Source organism: Heloderma suspectum, chromosome 11 (genome assembly GCF_057233095.1).
Source record: "Heloderma suspectum isolate Gila_16-S chromosome 11, 16-S_ref, whole genome shotgun sequence".
Lineage (NCBI taxonomy): Eukaryota > Metazoa > Chordata > Lepidosauria > Squamata > Helodermatidae > Heloderma > Heloderma suspectum.
In genome coordinates, this window is record NC_139468.1 from 8,520,612 (window position 1) to 8,547,661 (window position 27,050).

General features: G+C 44.0%; 1 protein-coding gene across 5 annotated transcripts in view; it reads right to left on the bottom strand.

Annotated features, from left to right (window-relative positions):
• Positions 1-27,050, bottom strand: part of LOC146336951 (neuronal acetylcholine receptor subunit alpha-7) — a 123,567-nt gene that overhangs the window by 36,122 nt on the left and 60,395 nt on the right. For 2 of the 5 annotated variants that reach the window (XM_084816743.1, XM_084816744.1), the window contains 2 exons: positions 9,110-9,154; positions 8,612-8,702 (listed from right to left, as the gene is read on the bottom strand). In XM_084816743.1, the coding sequence (XP_084672869.1) occupies positions 8,612-8,668 (57 nt within the window). In that variant the 5' untranslated portion in view covers positions 8,669-8,702; positions 9,110-9,154. Of the gene's footprint in view, positions 1-8,611; positions 8,742-9,109; positions 9,155-27,050 lie in introns of those variants that run through there. The other 3 variants (XM_084816742.1, XM_084816746.1, XM_084816745.1) reach the window with 2 other exon arrangements.

Sequence of the window (27,050 nt, forward strand, 5' to 3'; positions counted from 1 at the left end):
TGCCTCTTTATGCCAGTGGCTGGGGTACATGAGTGGGAGGGTGTTATTGATCTCCTGTCCTACTTGTGGGTATCCCATGGGCAGCTGGTTGGCCACTGTGGGGACAGAATGCTGGACTGGATGATCTGATGCAGCATGGCTCTTCTTACTTGCATGTACAATCCCTAGCCTAAAATCTAAGGACCAAGCTACATGCTACATTATTCACCCTTTTTAGGAAGGATGCTTAGAACTGAGCACTCGCATTCTGAATCAAAAGCAGCCAGAGGGCCCTGACCTGGAACACAATCTGAATCCAGATCAAGACCCTGCACTAAATTCCTTGCAACAACAAAAATCCCCCCTTCAACCAGGTGCAATTATTTGTCCCCAAAATGCTGTTTTCTCTTGTGTGGGGGGTGGAATGGGAATGATTTTGCCAGGTAATTGACTTGGAATCCCAATCTGGATCATGAGTCATTCTGGATCAGGGCCCTGCAGCTGGTTTTTCTTTAAGTGGACAGTTTAAGCTTTGGGTTGGATCCAGGTTTAGTCATACTTAGATTAGACCCATGTAAATCAATGGGTCTAATCTTAACTCCCGTTAAGTTCCCATTTATTTCAATGGGTTTACTCTAAAGTATGGCTAAATTTGGATTGAACCCTTTGTTGTTGTTGATGTTGGTGATGTTGTTGTTGTTATATTTAAAGCAAGGATAACAGAACATGTAATTTGGCCTTAAACCCTTCCAAGGCTGCTGTACCTTCATCTTACATCTATTTTCACTGCTGCAGCATGACCTGGCAACCTTAAGAGAGTGGAACAAAGGAACAAGATGGGCTGAATAATATTTCCTGTTGATCTGAACTAACCATCTTGGCTTCCCTACAATGTCAAGCGGAGAACACCTCATGTGGGTTTCCCTTTAATTTCACATCAATGCTCCAGCCATTCATTTTACCGTCAGAGAGTCATGCGCTTCTATAAAATGACTGTTTTGCTCTGCACAGTATATGAAAGCCTCATTACAGGGGAACATTGACCTCTTCTATAACTCCTGCGTGATCATTAGCTATTCTTTTGCAACTCAGCACACTGTTTACAGCTCTGTCGACCCAGTGAATTATCAAAGAGGTGCTCCAGAGCACCCTCCAGCTCTACAGATGTCAATTGCCAAAGGGAGAGTGAAAGCTGCATGCCCAGTGCTGAGCTCTTGCCTTTTCCAGTGCTTGTGATGCTAATAAACCTGTCCTTAATTAAACTGCCTGGGTTCTTCAAGTACCATTTTCACAAGGGGGTGAATTTATTTCTTACTTTTTCTAAAGAATGTGTGCCTTTTCCATATCTCCTTTTTAAAATGTAACAGTAAAACAGTAACAGTTTTCTGACATGTCAGTTAGGGATGTCGGAGAAATCCACAATGGAACCAGATGAGTTTGGATTCTCATGACTCCAGCCCATGGATTCTGCAGCAGACCAGCTTTTCTCTGTCTGGTGGATTCCGCAGGCTCGAGAACCGCTTTTCCAACTTTCCCGAATTTTGCACAAATTTCATAGTAGAAAAATACACCAAAAAAACACCACTGGCCAAAACTGCATTCTCCCACAGGCTAAAGTGTGCAAATGCACATTTTGGGAGAATTTGTGCATTTTTGCATTTGTGAACTTGCACAAAAGCCCATTTACACAAATGCACATTTGTGCAAATTCAGAAACCAAAAAATCTGATTCCATCAATGGGCGGACGATGGAATGAAAGGTGCCTGACAATACACAAAACACAGGTGGAACAGATTTTATGCAGTCTGTACATCCTTAATGTCAATAGCTTTTTTTATTTGTACCATTAGTATGGAAAATTGGGTTGAATTGAAACTACTCACTGTTTTCTCAAAACTTTTTGGGAGTGCCAAAGACTGCTTTCCTTTTTGGCAGTCCTTTGGCACATTTCACTTATTCATTTTATTTATTTATTTACAACATATATATACTGCTCCACATCTAGACAGATTCTAGAGCAATGAACAATCAAATATACAAAGATAAGATAAAAGAATAAAACTCCATGTTTTTGTTTTTGTTTTTAAACAGAATTTGGATTTTACAAAGTGGCTGGTCAGTCGAGGAAGGCTTCCTGGAATAAAAATGCTTTCAATAGGTGCCAAAAACAACACAAAGTTGACACCTGCCTGACCTCCAGAGGCAGGGAATTCCATTGAAAGGGAGCCACACTGAAGGCTCTTCTCTGGGTGGACCCCAGTTGGGCCATAGGTCCATGCAGAACTACCAGGAGAACGCCCTCTGATGACCTCAGTGACTGGGCAGGTTGATAAGGGAGAAGACACTCTCTCAGCTACTTATATTGTCTTCACTTGTCCTCACTCACTTCCAGTATGGCTGAACTGAAACTACTCACTCATTTGCATTGCCTTTACTTCCCCTCACTTACCCTCTTTGATATGATCACATAGCCAAATTTGATTTGCTGTCTAATATTTTTTTTAATCCACTGAGTTTTAGAACTTTTGTGTACTTTTTTCAGTAATGCTATGTATTTCTCTGTGCTGTTTTATTCTCTGCCTCTGAAATCTTTATGCAGAATGCTCATGCTTGAAATTTGTATGCTGTTTTTATTGTTTCGTGATTATCACTCCATTTTAATGATTTATTGTTTGTAAGCCATCCAGAGAACACTGTTATTGGGCATCATATAAATGCTGCTAATAAATAAAATAAATATTGTGATGCCATCCCATTCACCACATGTTCCCTGGTTGGCTGGAATCCCCATTGTGACTGATCCAGAAAGGAGGAAGCAGCAGCAGCCAGGAGAAACAATGGTGCCCAAACAGATTTTTTTTAAGTGATCATAAACACAATCTAAGGGGTTTCAGAGAAAAAATGTCCACTGCATCAGAATAATTAGTTTCAACACCCCAAAATTCAAAGAGGGATATTTGGCACACCCTTACTTTTGAATCTTGTCTTTAGAATGTCAGCATTTGCAGTCACACTATAACTCAGACAAGCACAGATCATGTTTGAACATGTTTATACTAATAGTCCAACAGCATGAGCTAAACATTCTTAATATGCCATCCTTATTTGGCAAATGGTCTATTCATGCACTGGCCAATCTATTGTTAAGCAAGTCTTTGAATGGTATTCTCCTCTTCCCCTTCTCTAAGGAATGTGCTTGGACCAGATCTTGCCTGGGCAATCCGTCTGGGGTGGACAAGACTGGCTGGTTATCTGGTGCTACTTGGAAGTCAGACCAGAAAAAAATGGGAGGCAAGGTGGTCATCAGCAGTGGGCCCTGGGAGTGAGGGATGTATGGATTGTGTAAAATCCATTCTGTCTGTGTTTTGTGGATTGTCAGGCACTTTTCATTCTGTCATCCACGCATCCATGGAATTGGATTTTTGTTTCCGAATTTATGCGAATGCATGTTTGCGCAAGTTCACAATGGTGAAAATATGCAAATTTCCCCAAAATGTGCATTTTCTCACTTTAGCCTATAGGGGAAATGTGCATTTTTGGCTGGGTTTTTATTTTTTGTGTATTTTTCTATGATGAAATTTGCACAAAATTCAGGGAAGTTAGATAATGGTCCACAAGTCTATGGAATCATAGAATCATAGAATAGTAGGGTTGGAAGGGGCCTACAAGGCCATCGAGTCCAACCCCCTGCTCAATGCAGGAATCCAAGTCAGAGCGTCCAGCCTCGTCTTGAATGCCTCCAGTGTGGGAGAGCCCACCACCTCCCTAGGGAATTGGTTCCATTGTCGTATTACTCTAACAGTCAGGATGTTTTTCCTGATGTTCAGCCGGGATCTGGCTTCCTGTCACTTGAGCCCATTCTTCTGTGTCCTGCACTCTGGGATGATCGAAAAGAGATCCTGGCCTTCCTCTCTGTGACAACCTTCAAGTACTTGAAGAGTGCTATCATATCTCCCCTCAGTCTTCTCTTCTCAAGGCTAAACATGCCCAGTTCTTTCAGTCTCTCCTCATAGGGCTTTGTTTCCAGTCCCCTGATCATCTTTGTTGCCCTCCTCTGAACCCTCTCCAGTTTGTCTGCACCCTTCTTAAAGTGTGTTGCCCAGAACTGGACACAGTACTCCAGATGAGGCCTAACCAGTGCTGAGTAGAGGGGAACTAGTACTTCCCGGAATTTGGAAGCTATGCTTCTATTAATGCAGCCCAAAATAGCATTTGCCAATTGCCTGAAGAATCCCCCCTACAGGGCGAATTCCAATTCACTGAGGAATCCATGGGTCAGATTCATGAAAATCCAAACACATTTGGTTCCATTGAGGATTTCTCTGACATCCCTACTGGCAGCTGCCCAAAGATGCCAGGTTCTGGCACCAGCCCTGCCCTGGTGCATATATGATCTCCCTGAGGAGGGGCACACTGCTTCTCTAGCAGTGCAAGACCCAGTAGGTTTTATAATAGGGATTGGCAATACATGGCCTGCAGGCCACATGCAGCCCCCACCCCCACTCCATTGTGGCCTATGCTGCCTTGACACACTCCCCTAGATATATAGAAATAGATATAGATATGCTTTGTAGCAGCTACAGAGTGTCAAAAAGGACAAATTTAGCATGTTTGCAAACTAAAATGCTCTGTTCTAGTGTGACTGAGTACTATGGAGTAGTTTGCCACTGATATTCAGCAACAGACTGGCAATTTTTTGATTTAACTATTTTATTATTTCTCCCCTCCCAGTACAGCCTGCAAGGGGGGGGGGGTGTTACAGGGAATAAAAATGCCCCACAGACCTCTTGCAATTCCCACACACACACACACCGTCGCTCCTTGAAGTGGAACAATGTTTCAGTTGGTCACAGGTTTATCACACAGGTTTTAGCAACTCATTTCTTATTTTAGAAAAAAAAAAAGAGAGAGAGATCAGAAATTATACTAAGAAGGTAATTCAAACCATTTGCACCCTGGGTGAATGCTGTTGCAAGTAGTATTCCATAGCATAGTACCTCTGAGTAGGGATGTATGGGCACCCCCCCCATCCGGGTTCTCCAGGTGCATGCCCAGCCCCTGCCCCGCTTGTGCATCGCCCAGACCCGTGCTTGAGCTCCCCGTCACTCGCTGAGCCATCCACACTCACCTGGGACCCATCCATGGGCCATTTATGCCTGTAATCTTGCATATATGGGCCATTCATGGTGCCATTTTGTGTACAACTAGATGGCAGGGGGATCCACTGGAATCCTGGACCAAATCAGGCACCTGTGACACCCCTACCTCTGAGCATTGTGACTAATGAAACTTTGGCCTGATCAGGCAAGATAATTTACATTAGGGATGCTGGAAACCTCCACAACAGATTCAAAATGAATTCAGATTTCTTTTTCCTAATCATGCAGATTCCGCAGACTTGTGGATCAGTTTTTAATTGGGAGTGGGGGGATTTTGCACATATTCACACTTGTGCTAATGCACATTAGCAACAATGTGCACTTGCACTAATGCAAATTAATGTGGATGCACATTTTTGCAAGTGGAACAACATCCCTGTACATTCCTAAAACAAAATCCAATTCCATCAATGAGCAGACAACACACTGAAAGATGCCTGACAATCCATGAAATACAGATGGAACAGATTTAACAAAATCTATACACCCCCAATTTATATGCTCTTGGATCCTCTTTTGAAATGAATGTAGGGAAACCCTCGTGAGCAAGGGAGCTCCATGCATGCACTGGAGGTCCTGGACAAGATTGCTACATTTGGACAGCAGTTTTCGAAGCTCAAAAAAGCTTAAACGCTGATTTATAAGTGCACATTTTATTGCACAAGTCAAAGACCATGAAATTTTAAAAAATACAAATAACTGGGGTGTGGTGAGGATAAAAAAGAGAGAGAGAAAAAAAAGAGAGAGAAACATATAATACGGCACAATGTGGAACCTTGGCCCCAGGTTCCTCCAACATCCCAAGGAAGTTTGTTCTGATTTGTTTTGGCTGATCCTGCAAAAAACGATACTCTATAGGTAGTTGCCACATCCAGCTGTGACAGCAAATAACAGACTGTTTCTGAAGCCAATTCATGACATCCTAGGACAGACCAGCTATAAATATAACTCTAATACCAATGAACAAGGGACATTTCAAGAGGTAATGCACCAAATCCTCAATGTGATGTGGGCATTTCAGACTCACCCACTGTCCAAGAGCAAAGCTTGATTTGGCAGATCTACAGAGAGAATGCTAAATCAATTGGGGCAGTGGGGGGGAAGGCGTGCATTTCATCTGGAGAGCTTTGGATCAGGGCCAGTGTGTGAAATAAATAACCTTGAACTACCACTTCTTTAATGAGTTCATTTTGTAGACTTTTTATTTTTATTTTTTTGCTTGTAGTACTCAACATCATCTCTTAGATTCACTGTGATTTTTGGACCTTCGGCGCTGAAATAATTTGTTTCAGAAGCCCAGCAAGCAGCGCCAATGCCTCCACTCATGACAAATTGAATTAACAACCCCTCTCAGTTTTTTGGTTGGAGGGGGGGTTGTTTTTTGCAGAGGAGGTAGGCTACAAATGCAGCTGACATGTTGAGATTGGAGTCCTCAGTTCAAACGAATGGCAACAGATCATACACGTAAAAATAAATAGCTCCTTCAGGATAAATCTTGCCTCTGAAAGTGAAGCCATCTGGATCAAGCTGCTGAACAGTGGCTGGAAAGATCAGGGTTTGGCAGCAGGCATCTGTCCGTGCCTGAAACCCTTTGCATCCGCTCAGTGAAAAATAAGTTAAAAGGGAGTGCAAGGTGTATTAGAAGAGATGCTGCTGGGTAGCTATTTGTTATATATTAGATCATTCATGGCACAGTCCTATGCAAGTTTAGAAGAAAAAAGTCCCACAACTCCCAGCATTCCCCAGCCAGCATGTTGCAGTTGTAGGACTTTTTTTTCTGTCTAACATGCATAGGATTGTGCCCTTAATCATGTCATTTGTTATGCGCTTGCACCCCAATCATCCAAGCAATGAGAACCCAAGGGTTGCAAGCTGTTTGGGGGGGGGGGTCCTTTGAATGAGGTCAGTGGAGAACTATGGCATTTCATAATATTTGTCTTTACAGGCGGAGCATAGGTAGTGATTGCCAGCTTCACATCCCAACAGACACCGCTCCCCCATTCGGTTTCTTGTGGATAATTCACATTCAGAGCTCCAGAAAAATCCCTCAGCTCTTACCTTCCCTCAAACTATCTCAGCTGAAATAACAACAACAACAACAACACTAATGCTAATACTACTTCTGCTAGATGGATACCCTGCTTATGTATGGAAAAACATCATAGGAACAAAGGCACTGAACTACTAAAATTTCACATGGGCCAGATCTACACCCCATGTCATATCGATGCGATCCCATCATGGTGACACTATATCCCTCTTGATCATTTATACCTCACAACTCACACAATGACATCCATTGTGGTATTTTGGATAATATGGAATAGAAAGTGGGAAATAACTCTAGAAAAGCAGTATATGGAATGTGTCATGTGCCCCAACAGTTATCAGTACACTTCAGTACTGATAAAAAAGCTCTAATGTAGATCTAGCCCGAGAGTTCAACCCTAGGTGTGTTTACTCAGAAGTAAGCAGAAGTGCTCAGAAATAGGGATGTTAGATAAATCTGCAATGGAACCAAATGAGTTTGGATTTTCATGAATTCAACTGGCAGATTCCACAGTGGATTGGCTTTCCCCCTGTCGGGTGGATTTCCTGGACTTGCAGACTGTTTTCTAACTTTCCTGAACTTTGTGCAAATTTCATCATAGAAACATATATTTTTTGTTTTTCAAATGCCCCAAAATGCACATTTGCCCCATAAGCTAAAGCATGAAAATGTACATTTGGGGGAATTTGCTCATTTTCGCACATGTGCAATTCTGCATTTGTGAATTTGCGCAAAATCGGAAACAAAAAAATCCAATTCTGTTGATGGGAGAAGACAGAATGAGCAGCTCCTGAGAATCTGCAAAACACACACATAACAGATTTTACACAATCCAGACATTCTACTCAGAAGTAAGTCCTACTGGATTCATTGAGACTTACTCCATAGTAAGCATGCATAGGATTGCAACCTAGAGTCCACGGTGCAGGAACTGCCACTTACTAAGCCCTGCTTTGCTCAGGCTGGTCAGGACAGAAGGTGTCAGCAACTTCTTTCCTTTTTGAGCGTGCCATGTTTTTGAAAATTATTTGACTTAATTTTGTTAAGTCTTTCCTTCCCTGGGAGGAAAAGTAACTATGGCAACTCCGGGGATGGTATAGCCCTCCTGCACACAGTTCTGGAGGCATATCCAGAGAATGAGCTTCCCCTGATCCACCTCTGATGCTCCCCCATGTTGCCCTTACCACTGTCAGAGAAGTGATGGTGGAGTACCCATGATGGTCAAGGGAGGACCATCAAGGGACTTCCCTCTCTACAGGTGGACATTCCTCCCTACCTGTTGAGGGGGTGATCCACCATGTCCTGTGCCCCCTGGGAGCCCCTCCCAGGGACCCAGCTTTGCACTCCAAATGAATTAGCTCCAAGAAATTATTCTCCACTTTTCTCCTCTGTGAATTTTGAAGGGGGACTTTCTCAGAATACCTTCTTGACATGTAGATATTCTCCAGCGATGTGATATTCAGCAGCAGCATTTGACATCCAAAGATTTTGCAGTCGAGTTCAACATTTTACCCTATGTGGCAGGGGGCATGCATTAACAACTGACATTTGGTAAAAAAAAATCTGACTTCTAGCGGTCGGTTTTTGACAATATTTGACAGCTGGTCTGCAGTAGTAGACAGTAACTGACAAGATCTAACAGATGACACATTGACACACTCCGGAGCTAACTGCATTTGACAGCTGGTATGCAGTAGCATTCAGTAATTGACAGTATCTGATAGATGTCTTGAAATGGAATTTAGTCAACTCTTTATTAACTGCATTCATTCATTCATTAAATCAATCAGAGTAGACAAATATTGAATTTGTCAAATTCTATTATCCTTTAGGACCATTAGCTTCCCCCCTGCTTACTTTCTGCAACAGACTTTAACACAACCATCCTTTCAAAACAAACTTCTGAGCTTTAAAACTCACCATGTGCAGCCAAATGTTGGTGGTTAATACTTGGTTCTTTTCATCCTGCCAAAAAGGAAAGGAAAAGGGGGGAAATTAACATTGATGGGTTTTTTTAAAGCAGTTGTAATGACTATAGTGAAACAACACCCCCGTTTGAGTTCTGCTGTGTCTTTTTAAACCACTTTATATTCAGAATCAAAGGATTATCTGGGAAATGTATACAGATTTGCTATACTAGCTTATGTTAACCAATTTCAGAAATACAGCATGGGACAATATGAACTATCACCCCAGCCATCTGGCTGTTTGTCAGTTATGAAACAGCCTATCTGGATCCTCTAGAGCAGAGAAGGGGGACCTTTGTCCTACGAAGGACAAATAGGACAAGCCAACTGAAGGCTGCAGCTGATGGTGAGCAGAGCCAGACCTGATGGTGGGTGAAGGCCAAACCAAAAGTGGGTAGTGTTTGCTGCACTGAAATATTGCATACCACTCTCTGTCTCTGTCTCTTCAGCCCCATCCCTCTCTGTCCCTATGCCACCCCATCTGCCTCTTCTCAACTGTCAGTGCCAGCTCCAGGTTTTGGAGGGCCCTTGGACAAGACACCTTCAATGGTCTCCTCCCTCAGTGAGTTGACCTTCTCACTGCCATTGTCACCAGCTGCTCTTGCCCCTCCTCCTCTTTTTCATCATTGCTACCCCTTCCTTGCTGCACAGATAGGGATGTGCAAATCAGCAAAACATGAAATTCTCCAAACCACATTGAAGCTCATTCTGACTCGAGTCCTCATCGCATTGTGAGCTCTGCTTTTTCCTTTCCGCATAAAAAAGCTGTGCATATGTTTTGCGCATTTTCCCAAGTGTGTGCATCTTTGAAATGTATGCATTCTTCTCCCATGGATTAAAGCATATTTCTGCACATTTTCAAAAGTTTTGCATGCCCATTTTTCAAATGCACGCATGCTATCCAACGCATTTCTTTTCAGATCTGCTAATCACATTGCAAGCTCAGGAATGTGCAGACTTCAGCTGCAGATTGCATCCGAGTCTGTGCTGGATCTGGAAGATGTGAACAGGATTCACCTAAATCAAAAACAAACTGAAACAAATGCTTCATACATCCCTATTCACAGGCACAGAGCCTGGGAGCAAGTAGGCAGTGGCATCGACTGCTCCTCTTTCTCACCACCACCTCAGTTGTCTGGGCCAGAGCAAGAGGTAGGCGGAGCAACTCCACAGGGCTCTTGTTAATGGGCCCCTGCTGGGGTGTGAGCCCTCAGCAGGTGCCCGACCATGCCTAGCCTTGATGTCAGCCCTGTCCTCTGTGCCACCCAACAGCAACAAAAAGACAATGTTCAGCCTGCCCCAGGTCTAGAGCAGTTAGCAGCTGAACCCCTAGATCAGAGGGAGCAAATCTGTGGCCTTCCAGATGTTGTTGAACTACAACTCACAACATCCCTGACCATTGGTCATGCTGGCGGTGTCTGATGTGAGTTGGTGTCCAAGAGTATCTGGAAGAGCACATGCTCGTCATCCCTGACGCTCCATTAGCTCCCCACCAATTAAGTCCACATGAGAGCGGTGGCAGGAATGGGACACCCACTGCAGTGGCTCCCACATTCTCTTTTATACACAGACGCATCTGTATTCTATAGAATACCCTGTTCTTTAGACAACGTGTCTGTGTATGCGCATACACTTTTGTACAAATATGGAGCTTCCCCTCCACTAAAGTGAATACTAAAACAGAAGCTCCATATTTTATTTAAATTGTTATTTATTTATAAATTTATGAGCCATCTTTTGGTCCAGATAAAACCCCCAAGGTGAATTACAATTCAAAGGTAACAATGATTTTAAAACTTCTTTTTAATTGAAGTTTAATTTGAAAACTTCTCTTTAATTTTAAAGCTTCAAAACATCACAAACAGCAGGAATAAGAACAGGAGAAAATCTTTAAATTTGGCACTATCCAACAGTGTCAGTCCCAAAACTCAAATAGCGCTAGTGGAGCTCCGCCATATCTTTCTGTTATGCAAACAGTTACCCATTAAGATTGTCTGACCCATTGTGGAATGGGTTGCACAAGAGTTATGTGTAACCAAATACACAGTGGGTTGCACAACCATAGTGCACAACCGCTTACACAATAACACTTGGGCAAATGTAATTTTAGCTGGATTCACCTCTTGCTCATAGTTCAAAACTTAATTTCCACTAGTGCAACATCATTTGAGCTAAAAGAATGATCCAGTTGGATACTGCCCAGAGTACAGAGCTAATACATTTACAGTACTAAAAATCCATGTGGAACAAAAAGGTTTTAGCTGCCCACCTAAGACTGAACAGAGAAGTGGCCAGTCTAGCTTCCTTAAAGAGGGAGTTCCACAGGTAGGGTGCTGCCACAGAGAAGGCCCTATCCTATGTTCCCACCAACCTAGGGTGTGGGAAATACAGAAGGGCCTCCAAAGAAGATCTTAAACTATGAGCAGGTTCATATAGACGGAGACAGTCTTTCAGATATCCTGGCCCTAAGCCATTTAGGCCTTTATAGTTAAGCACCAGCAACTTGAATTGTGCCCAGAAAAAATGGGCAGCCAGTGCAGTCAATACAAGACCAGTGTAATACATTCAACAAAGCATGCATGAGAAAGCAATCTGGACACCACATTTTGTGCTAGTTGCAGTTTCTGAATGCTCTTCAAGGGCTGCCCCATGTAGAGTGCATTGCAGAAATCTATACAGGAGGAGATTAAGGCATGGATCGCTGTTGTTAAATCAGCTACGTCCAGGAAGGGGTGCAACTGGAACACCAGTTGAAGCTCCAGGAGCAATGTTGAGTCTGGAAGCATCTCCAAATGAGACTCTGGATTTGGATTTGTGTGTAGGTAGATCAAGTTGGCAGCAGCACTCCATAGTTCAGGTGTACTCTCAGGTGGATAGTGTAGCTACAAATGTTAATGAGAGCTGTCTCCACAGTCAATCCATCATTAGTAAACAACACTGCCTTTCAGCCAAATGGTTATTTAAGAACCTTGGTGGAAATTGACTTGTTTGCCATGAGGGCTCTGCCTTGATGTCACAGGGAAGTAATCCATTAGTCATTATCAGTGTTGTTCCCTTGGAGGCTTTTGTTAATAATGGCTTCATAAAGGTGTTGCTTGTTACTGCAGAGATTGAGAGCAATGCCTCATCAATGCTAATGGCTATGTTATTACTTTCAAGCCATACACAAACATTGGTGTAATGCATCAGTCAAGCAACAGCCTACTTAAAAAAAAACCCAATTCAATGAAAATCCTGCTTTCCAAGGCCATAAATCCATTATTAAACCTTGAACTTATGCCTGCCTGCTGGAGTCAACACCAAAAGCCTCATCAATTTTATTGGGGTAGGAGGACCCAAGGTCAGAAAACAGGAGGAATGAACCCAAATGCATGTGTATCTAGATCCCTCTCTAAAGGGGAATATGGGTTGTTAATCTGTGTTGTCAATGCTTCATGGAATTATAGAGTTGGAAGGGGCTGTGAAGATAATCTAGTCCAGCTGCCTGCTAAATGCAAGAATCTGCAACTACAACATCCTCAACAGATGTCCATCCAACCTCTGCTTAAATACTTCCTTCAAAGGAGAGTCCCTCAACAACCAAGGCAGTCTCTTCCACTGTCAAACAGCTTGTGCTCTTAGGAAGTTTCTCCCAAGGTTCAACTTAAATCATTTTCCCTGCAATTTCCACCCACTGGTTCTAGTCCAGCCCTCTGGAGCAACAGAGAACAAGTCTCCCCTATCTTCTTCATGGCAGTCCTTCAGATATTTGAAGACCACTATCATATGTCCCTTTAATCTTCTCTTCTCCAGGTTAAACATACCCAACGCTTTCAACAATTCCTAAGAACATAAGAAGAGCTATGCTGGATCAGACCAAGGATCCATCTAGTCCAGCATTCTGTTCACACAGTGGCCAACCAGCTATCAACTGGGAACCCATAAGCAGGACATGAGTGCAAGAGCACCCTACCACCCCTGTTCGCCAGCAACTGGTGTACATAGGCTTACTGCCTCTGATTCTGGAGGTAGCATTGAGCCATCAGGACTAGTAGCCATTGATAGCCTTTTAACTTTCCATCAAAGTTGCTAGATGAAAACACCAGCACACAACTGTTTCCTGGTCCAGCTAGACCAATGTTTTGGAGTACAACTCCCATCATGCCTGACTACTGGCCCTGCTGGCAGAGCCTAATGGGAGCTGTAGGCCAAAACATCTGGAGAGCACCAGGTTGGGGGATGCTGAGTTAGACAGTCTACACACACAGAGAGACTCACACACATCCCTGTGAGAAAAGCTGGAAAGGGAGGCAGGCAGGGGAAGACACCATCACATGCCTGCCCATGGATCAACTCAGAGTTGGCCCTTTGGTTGCTTTCCTTTTCTGTCCATGTTCAGAAGAACAAAAGATTATCTGTGCATGGAATGTTCTTTGTTTCTATTTTCATCTTGTTTTTGAATTCAGTATTTTAACACTCTGTTTTTAATGCCCTCTTCTCCCCCTTTCCCCAAAAGTTTTTTTCTCGTGGGTGATAGGGTGGCTAGGTGTCCTACTTTACATAGGACAGTCCTCTATTTTGGGGGGCTGATAGAGGACAGTCCTCGATTTGAAGGTGTCCTCTTTTTGAAGAGGTATCCAGTCCAAGTCTTGTTTAAACTCAAAGAACCATAAGGAGGGAAAACAGGGCCCTTTAAGTTTCCAGTCAGCAGACAGAAGTGTCAAGGGCTCCTTGGAGGCCTCTCTCAGTCTAATCCAGTAGCCAAGTCCAGACACAGACAAATGGATTCTTTTCAAAGCTTTATTCCTCTTTTACAACTTAACAATGCTACTGTTAGCAACTAGATATGAGCAGCAGAGTACCTATGCCCTACGTTGGAACAGTTGGTCCCTGTTTGAAAAGGAATTACTGGCAGACCACTGAACTTAAGGACTAGGGAGAGTCCCTCCCCTTTTCCCTTGGATCCTCTGGGCGCAGCCGTTGTTTGCACGCCAACCGGGCACTACGCCTCCTTTCCACGCCCTCCATTTGGCGCCGCTCTCTGCGTCGGCGTCGCACGTCCATCAAGTCTGCTTCTCACACTCTGTCACTCCCTGGACTGCTATCTAAGCCAGGAATGCTGGTGGGAGGAATCTCCGTCAGCTGCTGGCCCTGGGAAAGAGGAGCACGCTCCTCTCCCAGGAGCGACTCCTCTTCCTCAGAGTCAGAACTACTCTGGGATTCTATGGGCTCAGTGTCCACCCTGACAAGAAGAGGCACACAGGTCATCTGGTCAATTCTCTCCACTATGGCACAATGTATTGTATTTAAAAAAAAAAAATCGTATAGTTATTATTTCTATATTTTCACCAATATATATATATACATTTTATATGCATAGGTGCAAATTTAGAAATAATTCACATTTACAAATGTTATACAAATTGGTGTTCTCTTTTTTGGCAATGCAAGAGTGGCCACCCTACATGGCTTTAATGTTCAAAGTGCATGATATGCAATTGCAGATGTATGGACTTTGCAAAATCTGTTCTATCTGCGTTTCATGGATTGTCAGGTGCCTTTTGTTCCATCGTCCACTCATTGACGGAATCGGGTTTTTTCCCAATTACCTGAATTAGTGCAAATTCACATTTGTGCATATTTGCACTTGTAAAAATGTGCACATGCCCCACAAAAAAACTGCACAGATCTCCCCCAAAATGCACATGCTTTTGTCTATGGGGGAAATGTCCATTTTTGGCCATTTTAATGTATTTTTCTATGACTAAATTTATGTAAAATTCAGGAAAGTTAAGCAAAAGGTCCATAAGTCCATAGAACCTGTGAAACTTGGGAAATGCTGGTCCGCTTCAGTATCTGCATAGAAATCTGAATTCAGTTGATTCTGTTGTAGATTTCTCTGACATCCCTATATATATATTGTGACTTTTTTAATGATTATTGCAAACTGCTTTGGGGAATCCAGCCAAATAGTTGGATGTAAATCAACTGACTGATTGACTGATTGACTGACTGACTGACTGACTGACTGACTGGATACCCAAGTTTCAAGATTTTTTAAACAACTCCAGCCCTTGGAGTGATCCCTGAGTTTGCACTGGCTTTTACCAGCCTGTCCATGCAAATGTCAAGAACCACATTTTAAAACAAAGGAAGAATAGGGATGGCGGAAAAATCCACTGCAGACTCAAATCAGGCTAGATTCTCAAGAATCTGACCTGCGAAGTCCACAGCAGAATGACCCTGCTCACCTCCAGGTCCATTGGATTTCCCGCGGAGCAGCTCTCCAGCACTGTTGGTGTTGCAGACGCCCTTCCTTCCTGCGTCGGCTGTCAAGAGCTTCCTTAACAGCTGGTGTGGGGAAGAAAGGTCTTGGCACAGCCAGTGTCCAGTGCTCCTGCCCTGGTCTCCTCTCGAGGAGACCAGGGAAAGAGCACTGGGGTGCTGCCAAAGCTCTTCTTCCCTGCACCAGCTGTCAAGGGCTTCCTTAAGAGCTGGCGTGGGGAAGAAGGGTCCTGGCATGGCCAGAAGGAGAACCACCCCATGAAATCTGGCAGATGCGGTAAGGCTCTAGGGAAATCTGCAGGGCCCCAAGCAGCCCAGATTTCCCCGCTGCAGACCCCACCCAGACCAGATGTCACAGGGTTCATACACCCCTAGTGAAGAATCATGTACTTACACTTGTTCCCGAGTTGCTAATTTGTACAGTTTGGCAGAGCACACAACTGAGTGCAAGTGAAGAAGAAGCAACTTTAGGAAAACTGCCTTTTTTCCCCTTGGGTATTTCATTACTTTAAAAATTCAGAACGCATGGGAGAGCATTTTGGGACATAATAGCTCCCCTTTGGATTACTGCGCCAAAGCTTCCCTCCCCAAAGCCCATCTTCCAGGCAGTCGTTACTCAGCTATAAAAACAGCGCAGCATGCTAAAGCACAGCCAATAATGCTGCTGCCCACGAGCAAATGATTCCTCAGGCTTTTTCACTAAACAGTTTGGGCCATTTCTCATCAAGACAAGGGAGATGGGCGGCCTTCTGCTTTCCCAGAAGCTTTGTTCCCCACTGCTGCATTTCCAGCAGCTTCATTTGGAAACAAAAGGACAGACCCAGGGTTGTTCGCATCTTCTGTTGAACAATGGACATAATGGATTCTTTTTGCAAAACAGCAATCCGTTATATTTCCAGCAAATAAGACGATCCATGCCTTTTTGCAAAATATATAATTAAAACTGAATATTTGCATGTGTGTGTATGTGGGGGGGGGGGGTGTCACAGCTGCACACAACTTCCTAACAAGTGGAAAAGGCTGGAGAGGTAGAGGAAATGGTCTTCCAAATGCTAACTCGCATTCCATCCCTTTGCCACATAATAGCAGCAGCTGCTTCTGCCATAGAGACGAATCCACCTCTCAAGCCTGGGGTAGAGACCTGTCATGGCTGTTCTTTGTATCAAGTGCTGTGCATAGAGATGGCATGATATTAATAGTAGCAGTAGCAGCCCATTCTTCCAATTTATTTAATACGAAGTTCATATACATTTTATAGTTTATATCTAATAGGCTAATCAGTCTATAATTTCCAGGCTCAGTTTCAGTTCCCTTTTTATATACAGGAGCAGGGATGCAGTGGCGCAGCAGCTTAATGATGCTGGAGGTTGCTGGCCAGAAATGGTCGACACTCCAACGGTTCGAGCCCAGCTTCGCGTGATGGAAGTGAGCTCCCGTCATTTGTCCCTAGCTCCTGCCCACCTAGCAGTTCGAAAGTATACCATCTGCGAGTAGATAAATAGGTACCCCCATTTCGGTGGGGGGAAACGCTGGCAGTGCTCTATGTGGGGAGCAGGAACTGGTGCTGGAACTGCCTGGACACCATCGGCGGAGGAGCGGTGGAGAAAAAAGCCCGGATGAGCCGACTTCCCTAAGAACGCTGCTGGCCAGCTGATGCAAAGCTAGCTCGCCCTCTTAGAATCATAGAATCATATAAGAGTAGGGTTGGAAGGGGCCTACAAGACCATCAAGCCCAACTCTTGTGGTGCATCAGTGCAACAAAGACTAGCAACTACCAGCGCCAGATCATCTACCATGTAAAAACATTGTAGACTCCCTGGCAATGTAAAAAGGTAAAGGTAAAGGTGTCCCCAACCAGTCGTGTCTGACTGTAGGGTGCAGTGCTCATCCCCGTTTCTAAGCCGAAGAGCCAGCGCTGTCCGAAGACGCTTCCGTGGTCATGTGGCCGGCATGACTGAACACCGAGGTGCACGGAACACTGTTACCTTTCCCACCAAGGCGGTACCTATTTATCTACTTGCAATTTCTTGCTTTCGAACTGCTAGGTTGGCAGAAGCTGGGACTGAAGACGGGAGCTCACTCTGTCACGCAGCACTCGGGTCTCGAACGGCTGACCTGCCGACCTTCCAGGATCGGAGCCCATAGAGCCCCAAAGCAGTACTAATTCTGAGGAAGAGATAGAAACCGTGGGAGAGGAACCCACACACTGTTCAGAGGTGCTGCCGGAGGGAGAGCCCCTCCCTGCTCACATTCCTGAGAGTGGCAGTGACCCTGGCAGGGAGAGAGAGGGACAACTGGAGCTTCGGGACACGAGGCGCTGGCGTAGAGACAAGCGGGAGATGGAGGGCGCCGAGAGGAGGTGCTCAGCCCACTTGGCACGATGTCAACAGCTGTGCCCCGATGCCCCATGGGAAAGGGGTGGACTTTTGCCTCCTAGCCCTTAAGTTCAGAGGCTTCCCACCCTTTCCCTCCAAATGGAGACCAACTGATTCCCTAAGGCTAGAAACCCGAAGTAGACAGCTCTCTTAAGTTTCCCTCATTAGACTCAGGCAATTAGCATCTGCAAGCATCATTAGGTTGAATGGAAATAAAGCCTTGGAAAAGTGCCCTATCACCTGCGTGTTGATTCTGGCTACTTGAGGATTTCTGAAGGCAGCAAGGGCACTCCCGACATCAAAGGCTTTTGTAGAAAGCCATGTTTTTACTTGGCACCAAAATGAAACCAACGTCTGCACCAGTTGGGCCTCCAAGGGGAGGGAATTCCACAGCAGAGAAGGCCCTCTCCCACATCCCACCACAGTGTATGTCTCACAGAGGGGACGCAGAGGAGGGCCCCTCCAACAGATCTCAGTCCTCTTCACTTCACATTTCTCTGATGGTATCTAGAGTTGAGCATCAAGCTTCCTGCATCTCATATGACACTATATTCCACAACAGGTTTTCATTTCTTCCAACAGCTGTTGAACCCAGCTCTGCTCTGCCCAGCAAGCTCTTCTAAGGCAGGGATGCACAAATTGCTCATCTCAACTGGTGGGTAGAGAATCCAAAACCAGGCCTTCAGTCCAGGTTTTAAGAACTACTCATCCAGCTGCAAGACAAAGCGTTATGTTTATACATGTGATCAGGAAAGCAAGTAGGGACAGCTCCACGGTAGTGCACATATTCTGCATGGAGAAGATCCCAGGCTGAATTCTGGGCCTCTTCAGTTGAAAGGGTTCCAAGGTTAAGGGAGGAAGAAACTGTATCTGTCTGCTACACTACAAACTGAAAATGGTTGAACAGCCATTCTGTTTTCCCAGAGAATGCTGGAAACAGTCATTTGTTGTGCAGAAGAGACAGATCTCCAATGCAGAGTTCTCCACACCCATCCCAAAATGACATTTTCTGGGATTCTTTGGGAGAAGCCACAGCCATTAAATAGATTTGCAAAAACCAAAATAGGTCTGCAGTTTGGATATACCTTGAGACCTCTGAGAGGTGCCACCTGTCAGCATATAATAGCTTTCCCCAACTTTGTGCCCTCCAGATGTTTTAGACTACAACTCCCAGCATTCATGACCACTGGCCATATTAGCAGGGGATGATGGGAACAGAAGTCTAAAATATCTGGAGGGCACCATGTCAGGGAAACCTAGCATTCCAATACTGGACTAGATTTGGGGGATAGACCAGAACTTAGGGGTAGAGCACATCCTTTGCATTCCGAAGGTCCCAGCTTTATTCATTCCCAGCAGTTCCAATTAAAGGACAGCATGTAGGAAGTGATATCTGAGACCTTGAAGAGATGCTGACAGTCAGATTACACAATAATGAGTTGGGTGAACAAGTAGTCTGTCCTCAGTATAAAGCAACTCTTTACAGGATGCAGAACCCAATCCTACTGATTTCACAATTTTTCAGACCTTCATGCAATGCAGTTGGCTACCACTTGAGTTATGTGATACTTGAAGTACTTGGTCAAGGCTGGATTAAAGCCAAAAAGCCGATCTGCACAATCTTTCTTCTCTCCTCTACCATATTACTGTTGCCTAGAGATTTGCTTCTCTGCCAAAACTCAAATGGAAGTAGCAAGATAGCTGGGGAGTGGGGGTGGGGAGCTGACTCCCAGTTCAGGCTGTGTCACATCTGCAGCTTCAATAACGCTGCTAGCTGTTTGCCATGCAAAGGTTTTCCCAGAATAAAGATGCGTCCATGATGGCAAAGTCTTGCAGTGCCTACACACGTTATATCTGGCAAAGTAGAAGAGGTTGTGTGAAGTCCAAAACAACTCTTTCTGCCATCACCTCACAAAGAAAAAAGTTTTTATCTGATGACACTAATGAAATGTTTAGGACACAGCTGAGATGGAAGTATCCACATTTTCAGCAGTGTCAAAAAGTGCCCCTCCTTTCACCAATTGCTTTTGGTGATTGCTTTGGAAGTCTTTGTTTATATATTGCCTTCACTCTGAACTGACTTAATTTGCCTTCAGTGACAATAGCCAAATAGGAATGGCTGGATAGGACTGTGTCATCATGACTGTTGGTAACTAGTAGATATTGGACACATTCCACCTGCATGTGTGAGTGCTAGGAAGAAACTGTTTGGCATGGGACTAGCATGTGGCATCAGAATATCATCTCATACACTGTGTGATCCCCAATTGGTTGGGATCACGCATTTGGCTCCAAGGAGAAGACAACATAACAATGAGGAGGAGGAGGAGGAGGAGGAGGAGGAGGAGGAGGAGAAGAAGAAGAAGAAGAAGAAGAAGAAGAAGAAGAAGAAGAAGAAGAAGAAGAAGAAGAAGAAGAAGAAGCAGCAGCAGCAGCAGCAGCAGCAGCAAAGAATGACAGTGAACATGACTGGGGGTTGGGGAATGAACATTCTCACAATTACGGAATATTCTTAAAAGAAAAAAAAAATCCTCCAACGCACTATTATTGGTCCAAAACAGGAACAGGGGACATTCATTATTATTCCCTAATATAGGAATAAGTTGATGCACTCAAACAATCAGCTTAGGAAAGGTTCTGATGAAGAAGGAGATGACTGGGATTAAAAGATGACAGGCAGTGGAGTTATACACAATCACAGTTATGGTCAGGAAAAATGAGGGTCCAAATATATTGCACCAGCTCCTTATGCTATTTCAGAGAGAGATTGAGGTTTCACAAAAAAATGGCCTGTGGAGAAAGTATACTTCAAGTCCCCCGTGCTGATGTAAAAATTGTTGTTCTGTGGTAGTTTAGCATTCTATTGATGATGCATAATTCAGGTTTCCCTGCAGGCACACACAGTAACCTGGGAGAGAAAAAGTAAGTGTGGGTGAGGCTAAAACCCAAGGATAAATTGCTTTCTGCAAAGAAGGATTCATTATTCAGAATAACACACTGAATTGACAAACTCAGAAACATATCTGGCTTCAAGTACCATCCACCAAACTACCTGGATGACCCAGTCTACACAAATCAGAAAATGTATATGGTTCTCCTCCATTTTCAAAACAAACATGGAGACGATTAAGCCAGCAACCTCCTGATATGCTTGCTTCCACAGGCAGGGAAAAACCTCCCTTATCTGCTAGCTTCCACATGCAGTGAAAAACCTCCCTTATCTGCTACCTTCCACAGGCAGGGAGGGTTTTGTTTTGTTTTTTAACTACTATTTTCTTCACTAAAATGCTATTATATACCACCTTTCAACCCACGATGGCTTACAATAATAATTAAAAACCTAATAAAATAAAATAAAATTTCTAATAACTTAAAAAACCAACTGAAAATTAAATTGGCAACACAGAGATGAGCAACAACACGGGGGGTGGGGGGGACCAATGCAGAGGACAAAACCCCAAAATATAAGAGGGAAAACAAGATCAACTTGTGTGAACACTAAAAGCCCAATGATCAACCCTGTTTTGACCAAATGGGGAAACATCAGTAGAGAGAAAAGGTGCAGAAAAGGGCAACTAAAATGATCAAGAGGCTGGAACATCTCCCCTATGAGAGAAGGTTATAACAGCTGGGAGCATTTAGCTTGGAAAAAAGGAGGGTCAGGGCAGACATGATAGAGGTCTACAAAACTATGCATGGGGTGGAGAATGTGCATAGGGAGACATTTTTCTCCTTCACTCAAAATACTAGAACCCCAGTGGGGTCATCCCATGAAGCTGATGGGTGGGAGATTCAGGACAGATCAAAGGAAGGGCTTCTTCACACAGAGCAGAGTTAAACTATGGAATTCGCTACTGACAGAGTGTAATTTTACTTTTCCTATTATTTTTCCATGTTGTCTTCCCTATAACTCCTTGCATCCACATATGTTGTTCAGTCGTTAAGTCGTGTCCGACTCTTCGTGACCCCATGGACCATAGCATGCCAGGCCTTCCTGTCCTCCGCTCTCTCCCGGAGTGTGCTCAAGTTCATATTCATTGCATCAGTGATGCTATCTATCCATCTCATCCTCTGCCATCCCCTTCGCCTTTTGCCTTCGATATTTCCCAGCATCAGGGTCTTTTCCAGCGAGTTTTCTCTTCGCGTTAGGTGGGCAAAATATTTGAGCTTCAGCTTCAGTAACTGTCCTTCCAATGAGCAGTCAGGGTTGATTTCCTTTAGGATGGACTGATTGGACCTCCTTGCAGTCCAGGGGACTCATAAGAGTCTTCTCCAGCACCACAGTTCAAAAGCATCAATTCTTCAGTGCTCAGCCTTTCTTATAGTCCAGCTCTCACAGCCATACATTGCTACTGGGAAAACCATAGCTTTGATTATACGGACCTTTGTCAGAAAGGTGATGTCTCTGCTTCTTACTATGCTGTCTAGGTTTGCCATAGCTTTCCTCCCAAGGAGCAAGCATCTTTTAATTTCATGGCTACAGTCACCATCTGCAGTGATCTTGGAGCCCAAGAAAATAAAATCTGTCGCTGCTTCCATTTCTTCCCCTTCTGTATGCCAGGAAGTGATGGGGCCAGATGCCATGATTTTAGTTTTTTTAATGTTGAGTTTCAAACCAGCTTTTGCACTCTCCACTTTCACCCTCAACAAGAGGCTCTTTAGATCCTCTTCGCTTTCTGCCATTAGGATGGTACCGTCTGCGTATCTGAGGTTGTTGATAATTCACCCAGCAATCATAATTCCGGCCTGTGATTCATCCAACCCGGCATTTCTCATGATGTACTCTGCATATAAGTTAAATAAGCAGGGCGACAATATGCAGCCTTGTCATACTCCTTTCCCAATTTTGAACCACTCGGTTGTTCCATGTCCGGTTCTTACTGTTGCTTCTTGACCCTCGTACAGGTTTCTCAGGAGACAGGTAAGGTGGTCTGGTACTCCCATCTCTTTCAGAATTTGCCACAGTTTGTTGTGATCCACACAATCAAAGGCTTTAGAGTAGTCAATGAAGCAGAAATAGAATTTTTTCTGGAATTCTCTTGCTTTCTCCATGAACCAGCAAATGTTGGTGATTTGATCTCTAGTTCCTCTGCCTCTTTGAAACCCCGCTTGTACTTCCGGTAGTTCTCGGTTCACATACTGCTGAAGCCTAGCTTGTAGGATTTTGAGCATCACCTTGCTGGCATGTGAAATGAGCACAATTGTAAGGTAGTTTGAACACTCTTTGGCGTTGCCCTTCTTTGAAATTGGAATGTAAACTGACCTTTTCCAGTCTTGTGGCCACTGTTGAGTGTTCCAAATTTGTCAGCATATTGTGTGCAGCACTTCAACAGCATCATCTTTTAGGATTTTAAATAGCTCAGCTGGAATATTGTCATCTCCACTAGCTTTGTTGTTAGTAACGCTTCCTTAGGCCCACTTGACTTCACTCTCTAGGATGTCCAGCTCAAGTTCAGTGACCGCACTATCATGGCTATCAGGGACATTCAGATCTTTCCTGTATAGTTCTTCTGTGTATTCTTTCCACCTCTTCTTAATCACATCTGCTTCTGTTAGGTCCCTGCCTTCTTTGTCCTTCATCATGCCCATCTTTACACAAAACATTCCCTTGAGATCTCCGATTTTCTTGAAAAGATCTCTAGTCTTTCCCATTCTATTGTTTTCCTCGATTTCTTTGCATTGTTCATTTAAGAAGGCCTTCTTGTCTCTCCTTGCTATTCTCTGGAAATCTACATTCATTTGGACATATCTTCCCCTTTCTCTCTTGCTTTTCACTTCCCTTCTTTCCTCAGCTACTTGTAAAGCCTCCTCAGACAGCCACTTTGCTTTCTCGCATTTCTTTTGTTTTGGGATGGATTTAGTTGCTGCCTCATGAACAATGTTACAGACCTTCGTCCATAGTTCCTCAGGCGCTCTGTCTATCAGGTCTAATCCCTTAAATCTATTCCTCACCTCCACTGTATATTCATAAGGGATATGATTTAGGTCATACATGAATGGTTTAATGGTTTTCCCTACGTTCTTCAATTTAAGCCGAAATTTTGCAACAAGAAGCTCATGATCTGAGCCACAGTCAGCTCCAGGTCTTGTTCTGACTGACTGTATAGAGCTTCTCCATCTTTGGCTGCAAAGGACATAATCAATCTGATTTCGATATTGACCATCTGGTGATGTCCATGTGTAGAGTCGCCTCTTGTGCTGTTGGAAAAGAGTGTTTGCTATGATCAGTGTGTTCTCTTGGCAAAACTCTATTAGCCTTTGTCCTGCTTCATTTTGTACACCAAGGCCATGCCTGCCTGTTATCCCGGTGATTTCTTGACTTCCTACTTTAGCATTCCAATCCTCTATGATGAAGAGGACATCTTTTTTTGGTGTTCATTCTAGAAGGTGTTGTAGGTCTTCATAGAACCAATCAACCTCAGCTTTCCCTTAAATATTTAAGTTTATATCTTACTTTTAGTGCCGTATCACTTTTATTAATTCCTCTTATTTCTTAAATCTACCTTTATTTTATTTTGTTAATAAAGATTGCTACGTTCTATAACTTCCCTTTGTGCTCCTAGTAGATAACCTTGTAGACTTCAGGCGCCACAGTACGCTCTTGTTCTCTTTTGCAATGTAACAAATGTGGTGGGAAAAGAAATAGAATGCAAAGTTTGACCCTGAATACAAGCCTGAATTGTAAACATCCTGTGATGTATTTCGTAACCCAAAATGTCTAAGTGTTAATTGAGAACACTACAAAATGTAAAAAGGTCAACATTCTAAACTAGTCCATGTCATGTGAATAAGCCCAGGTCAGGAAGGGGAGGTGTGAATGGAGAATGAATGACTTTATTGCAGGAAGGCCAAACGGGGGTGCTCTGGTATGTGCTGAAGATCACCAAAGTATCAGTTACAGAAGATGGAAATGGGCCAATAAAAGAGGGGTATCCATAGATGTTCTGATAACAAGGACAGGACTTTATGACCTCAGAAATGTCGGGGAGTTGGAAGGAGGTTCCAGTCTGTCTTCAACAAACGCCAGTCCTGGAAATTGGGAACATGAGGCATTGTCAACAACAAACATACTGAACCTCTCTTTGATGCTATGAGCCCCAACGAGGGAAAAGGGTATAAAACCCCTGCATCTGCCATTGTTCAGGAGGGGCGTGGTTGCATCTGGATCGTTTGTATGTGCACATACCAACAGTACCCTCAATCCACGGGACACATATTAAGTGCTCTAGCCAAGTACTTGATAGCGTGTGGTGAGTATGTGTTGGGTAGAATTCAGGGAAAGGATTTTACTCTCCGGGGCTTAGATAAGGCGCAGTTATCTTTGTTCTGTCATACTTAACTGTTTGGGTTTGGGATATAGGACAGCAGGCTTAGGGTTGGGCCTGGCTGGCACTGTATCACTGTTGCTTTGGTGGGCCAGTTGCAGTATAGGCCAATCTGAAGCTGAGCAACAAACAGGGACTAACTGTATATTTAGTCATTTAATGATTTAATGCACCATATTTGGGTATCTAAGTTTTGACCAAGAAGGGTGCAACTTCTTGAGGATTGATTTGTGATAAGCTCTTACCTAAGATGCGCGCAACCTCTTAAGCCTCAGAGAGCCTGGAACTCTTTGAGATTTCTTTGTAATTAAGTTTGTACCTAGGAGGCATGCAACCTCTTAAGCCTCAGAAAGTGTGCAACTCTCTGGGGAGGTTCTATTTTTCATTTGTTTCTTTTACTTCATCTCCTTTTCTTTCACCTACATTGGTTGTGTGCATGTTCTTCTCCACCTCATACGATCCCAAACTTCTCAGTCTGATCAACTGAGTGGTCCTGGGTAAAATGAAATCCATATTTCACACTACCACAGGAAGTAGTGAGGGCCACCAGTTTGGATGGCTTTAAAAGGAGCTTAGACAAATTCCTGGAGAAAACGCTATCAATAGCTACTAGTCCTAATGGCTATATGCTACCTCCAGTACCAGAGGCAGTTGTAGTAAAAATGTAACCTAAAAGCCATTGTATGTGCCTTAAGCAGCACGTAGTATTGTAAAAGCTGCGCATGCCTGGAATGAGCAGACAGTAACCCTAAGATAAGGTTGCTAAGCAAACCGCTGGCAACCAATCAAAAGTAACACGCTGGCTGAGGAATGCAAGCTAAGTGATAAAACTGTAGCGCGGGGGTTGCCCAGGGTCGACTCTGCTTTTGAGCGTGAGCTCCTTTGTCGAACTGTTTGCAAACAATAAAATCGAGCTGGACCCAGCCTGCAGTTGACTCTCCTCTTTGGGGCAAATTGGACCAGCCTCCAGGGGGCGACACTAGCATTTTGTGCAACACAGTGAGCCTATGCACACCAGTTGCTGGGGAACATGGGTGGGAGGATGCTGTTGCACTCACGCCCTGCTTGTGGGTTCCTGGTCGACAGCTGATTGGCCACTGTGTGAACAGAATGCTGGACTGGATGGACCCTTGGTCTGATCCAGCATGGCTCTTCTTATGTTCTTATGAGAAGGGCCAAACATGTCTCTTGGGGCAGGAAAGTACAGAAACTGGGTGTCACAGCAGAGAAGGCCCTGTCCCAACTGCCCAACAACAACAGCTCTGATAGTGTTGGGACATGGGGGTACAGGCTCCCAAGAAGACCTCAATGGATGAACAGAGTAATGCAGGATAAGGTGGACCTATAAATATCCTGGTCCCAAGCCATTTATGGCTTTACAGGTGATAGCCAGCACTTTGAATTGGATGCAGGAATGGACTGAGATATGAAGGAAGTTCACAGCAGAATTCTATACATATCTATTCAGAAGAAAGCCCCACAGAAGTGTGCATAAGACTGGAGCCTTAGGGCCAAAACAGACATTATTTTAAATCCACACCTAGCAGCTATGTCTTTTTAAAAAACATTACTCTAGAGGAGGCAGAGGAGGCCTGCTCTGGACTGGGACACTAGCATGAAGGGTAGAGGGGCTTTAAGATCCAGATCAGGCTCCCTGCACCTACTCTAGAGTAAAAAATGGGACAGGGGGATATAACTACTAGACAGCATGTAAAGTAATGTCTGCTTTGGCCCTTAAACACATCTTGACTCACCAGCACTCTGAAATGGTACAGTCCCAAGACAACTGCGTTGCTTGCTTTCTTCTGAATGCACAGCACAGCCATTATACTTCCAGGTTTTGCAGTGCTGAATTTCTAAGGAAGTAAAGGTTGCATTTCCACTTTCCACATGGGTGGGGGAAGAAAGAGAGAGAGAGAGAAGGAACATT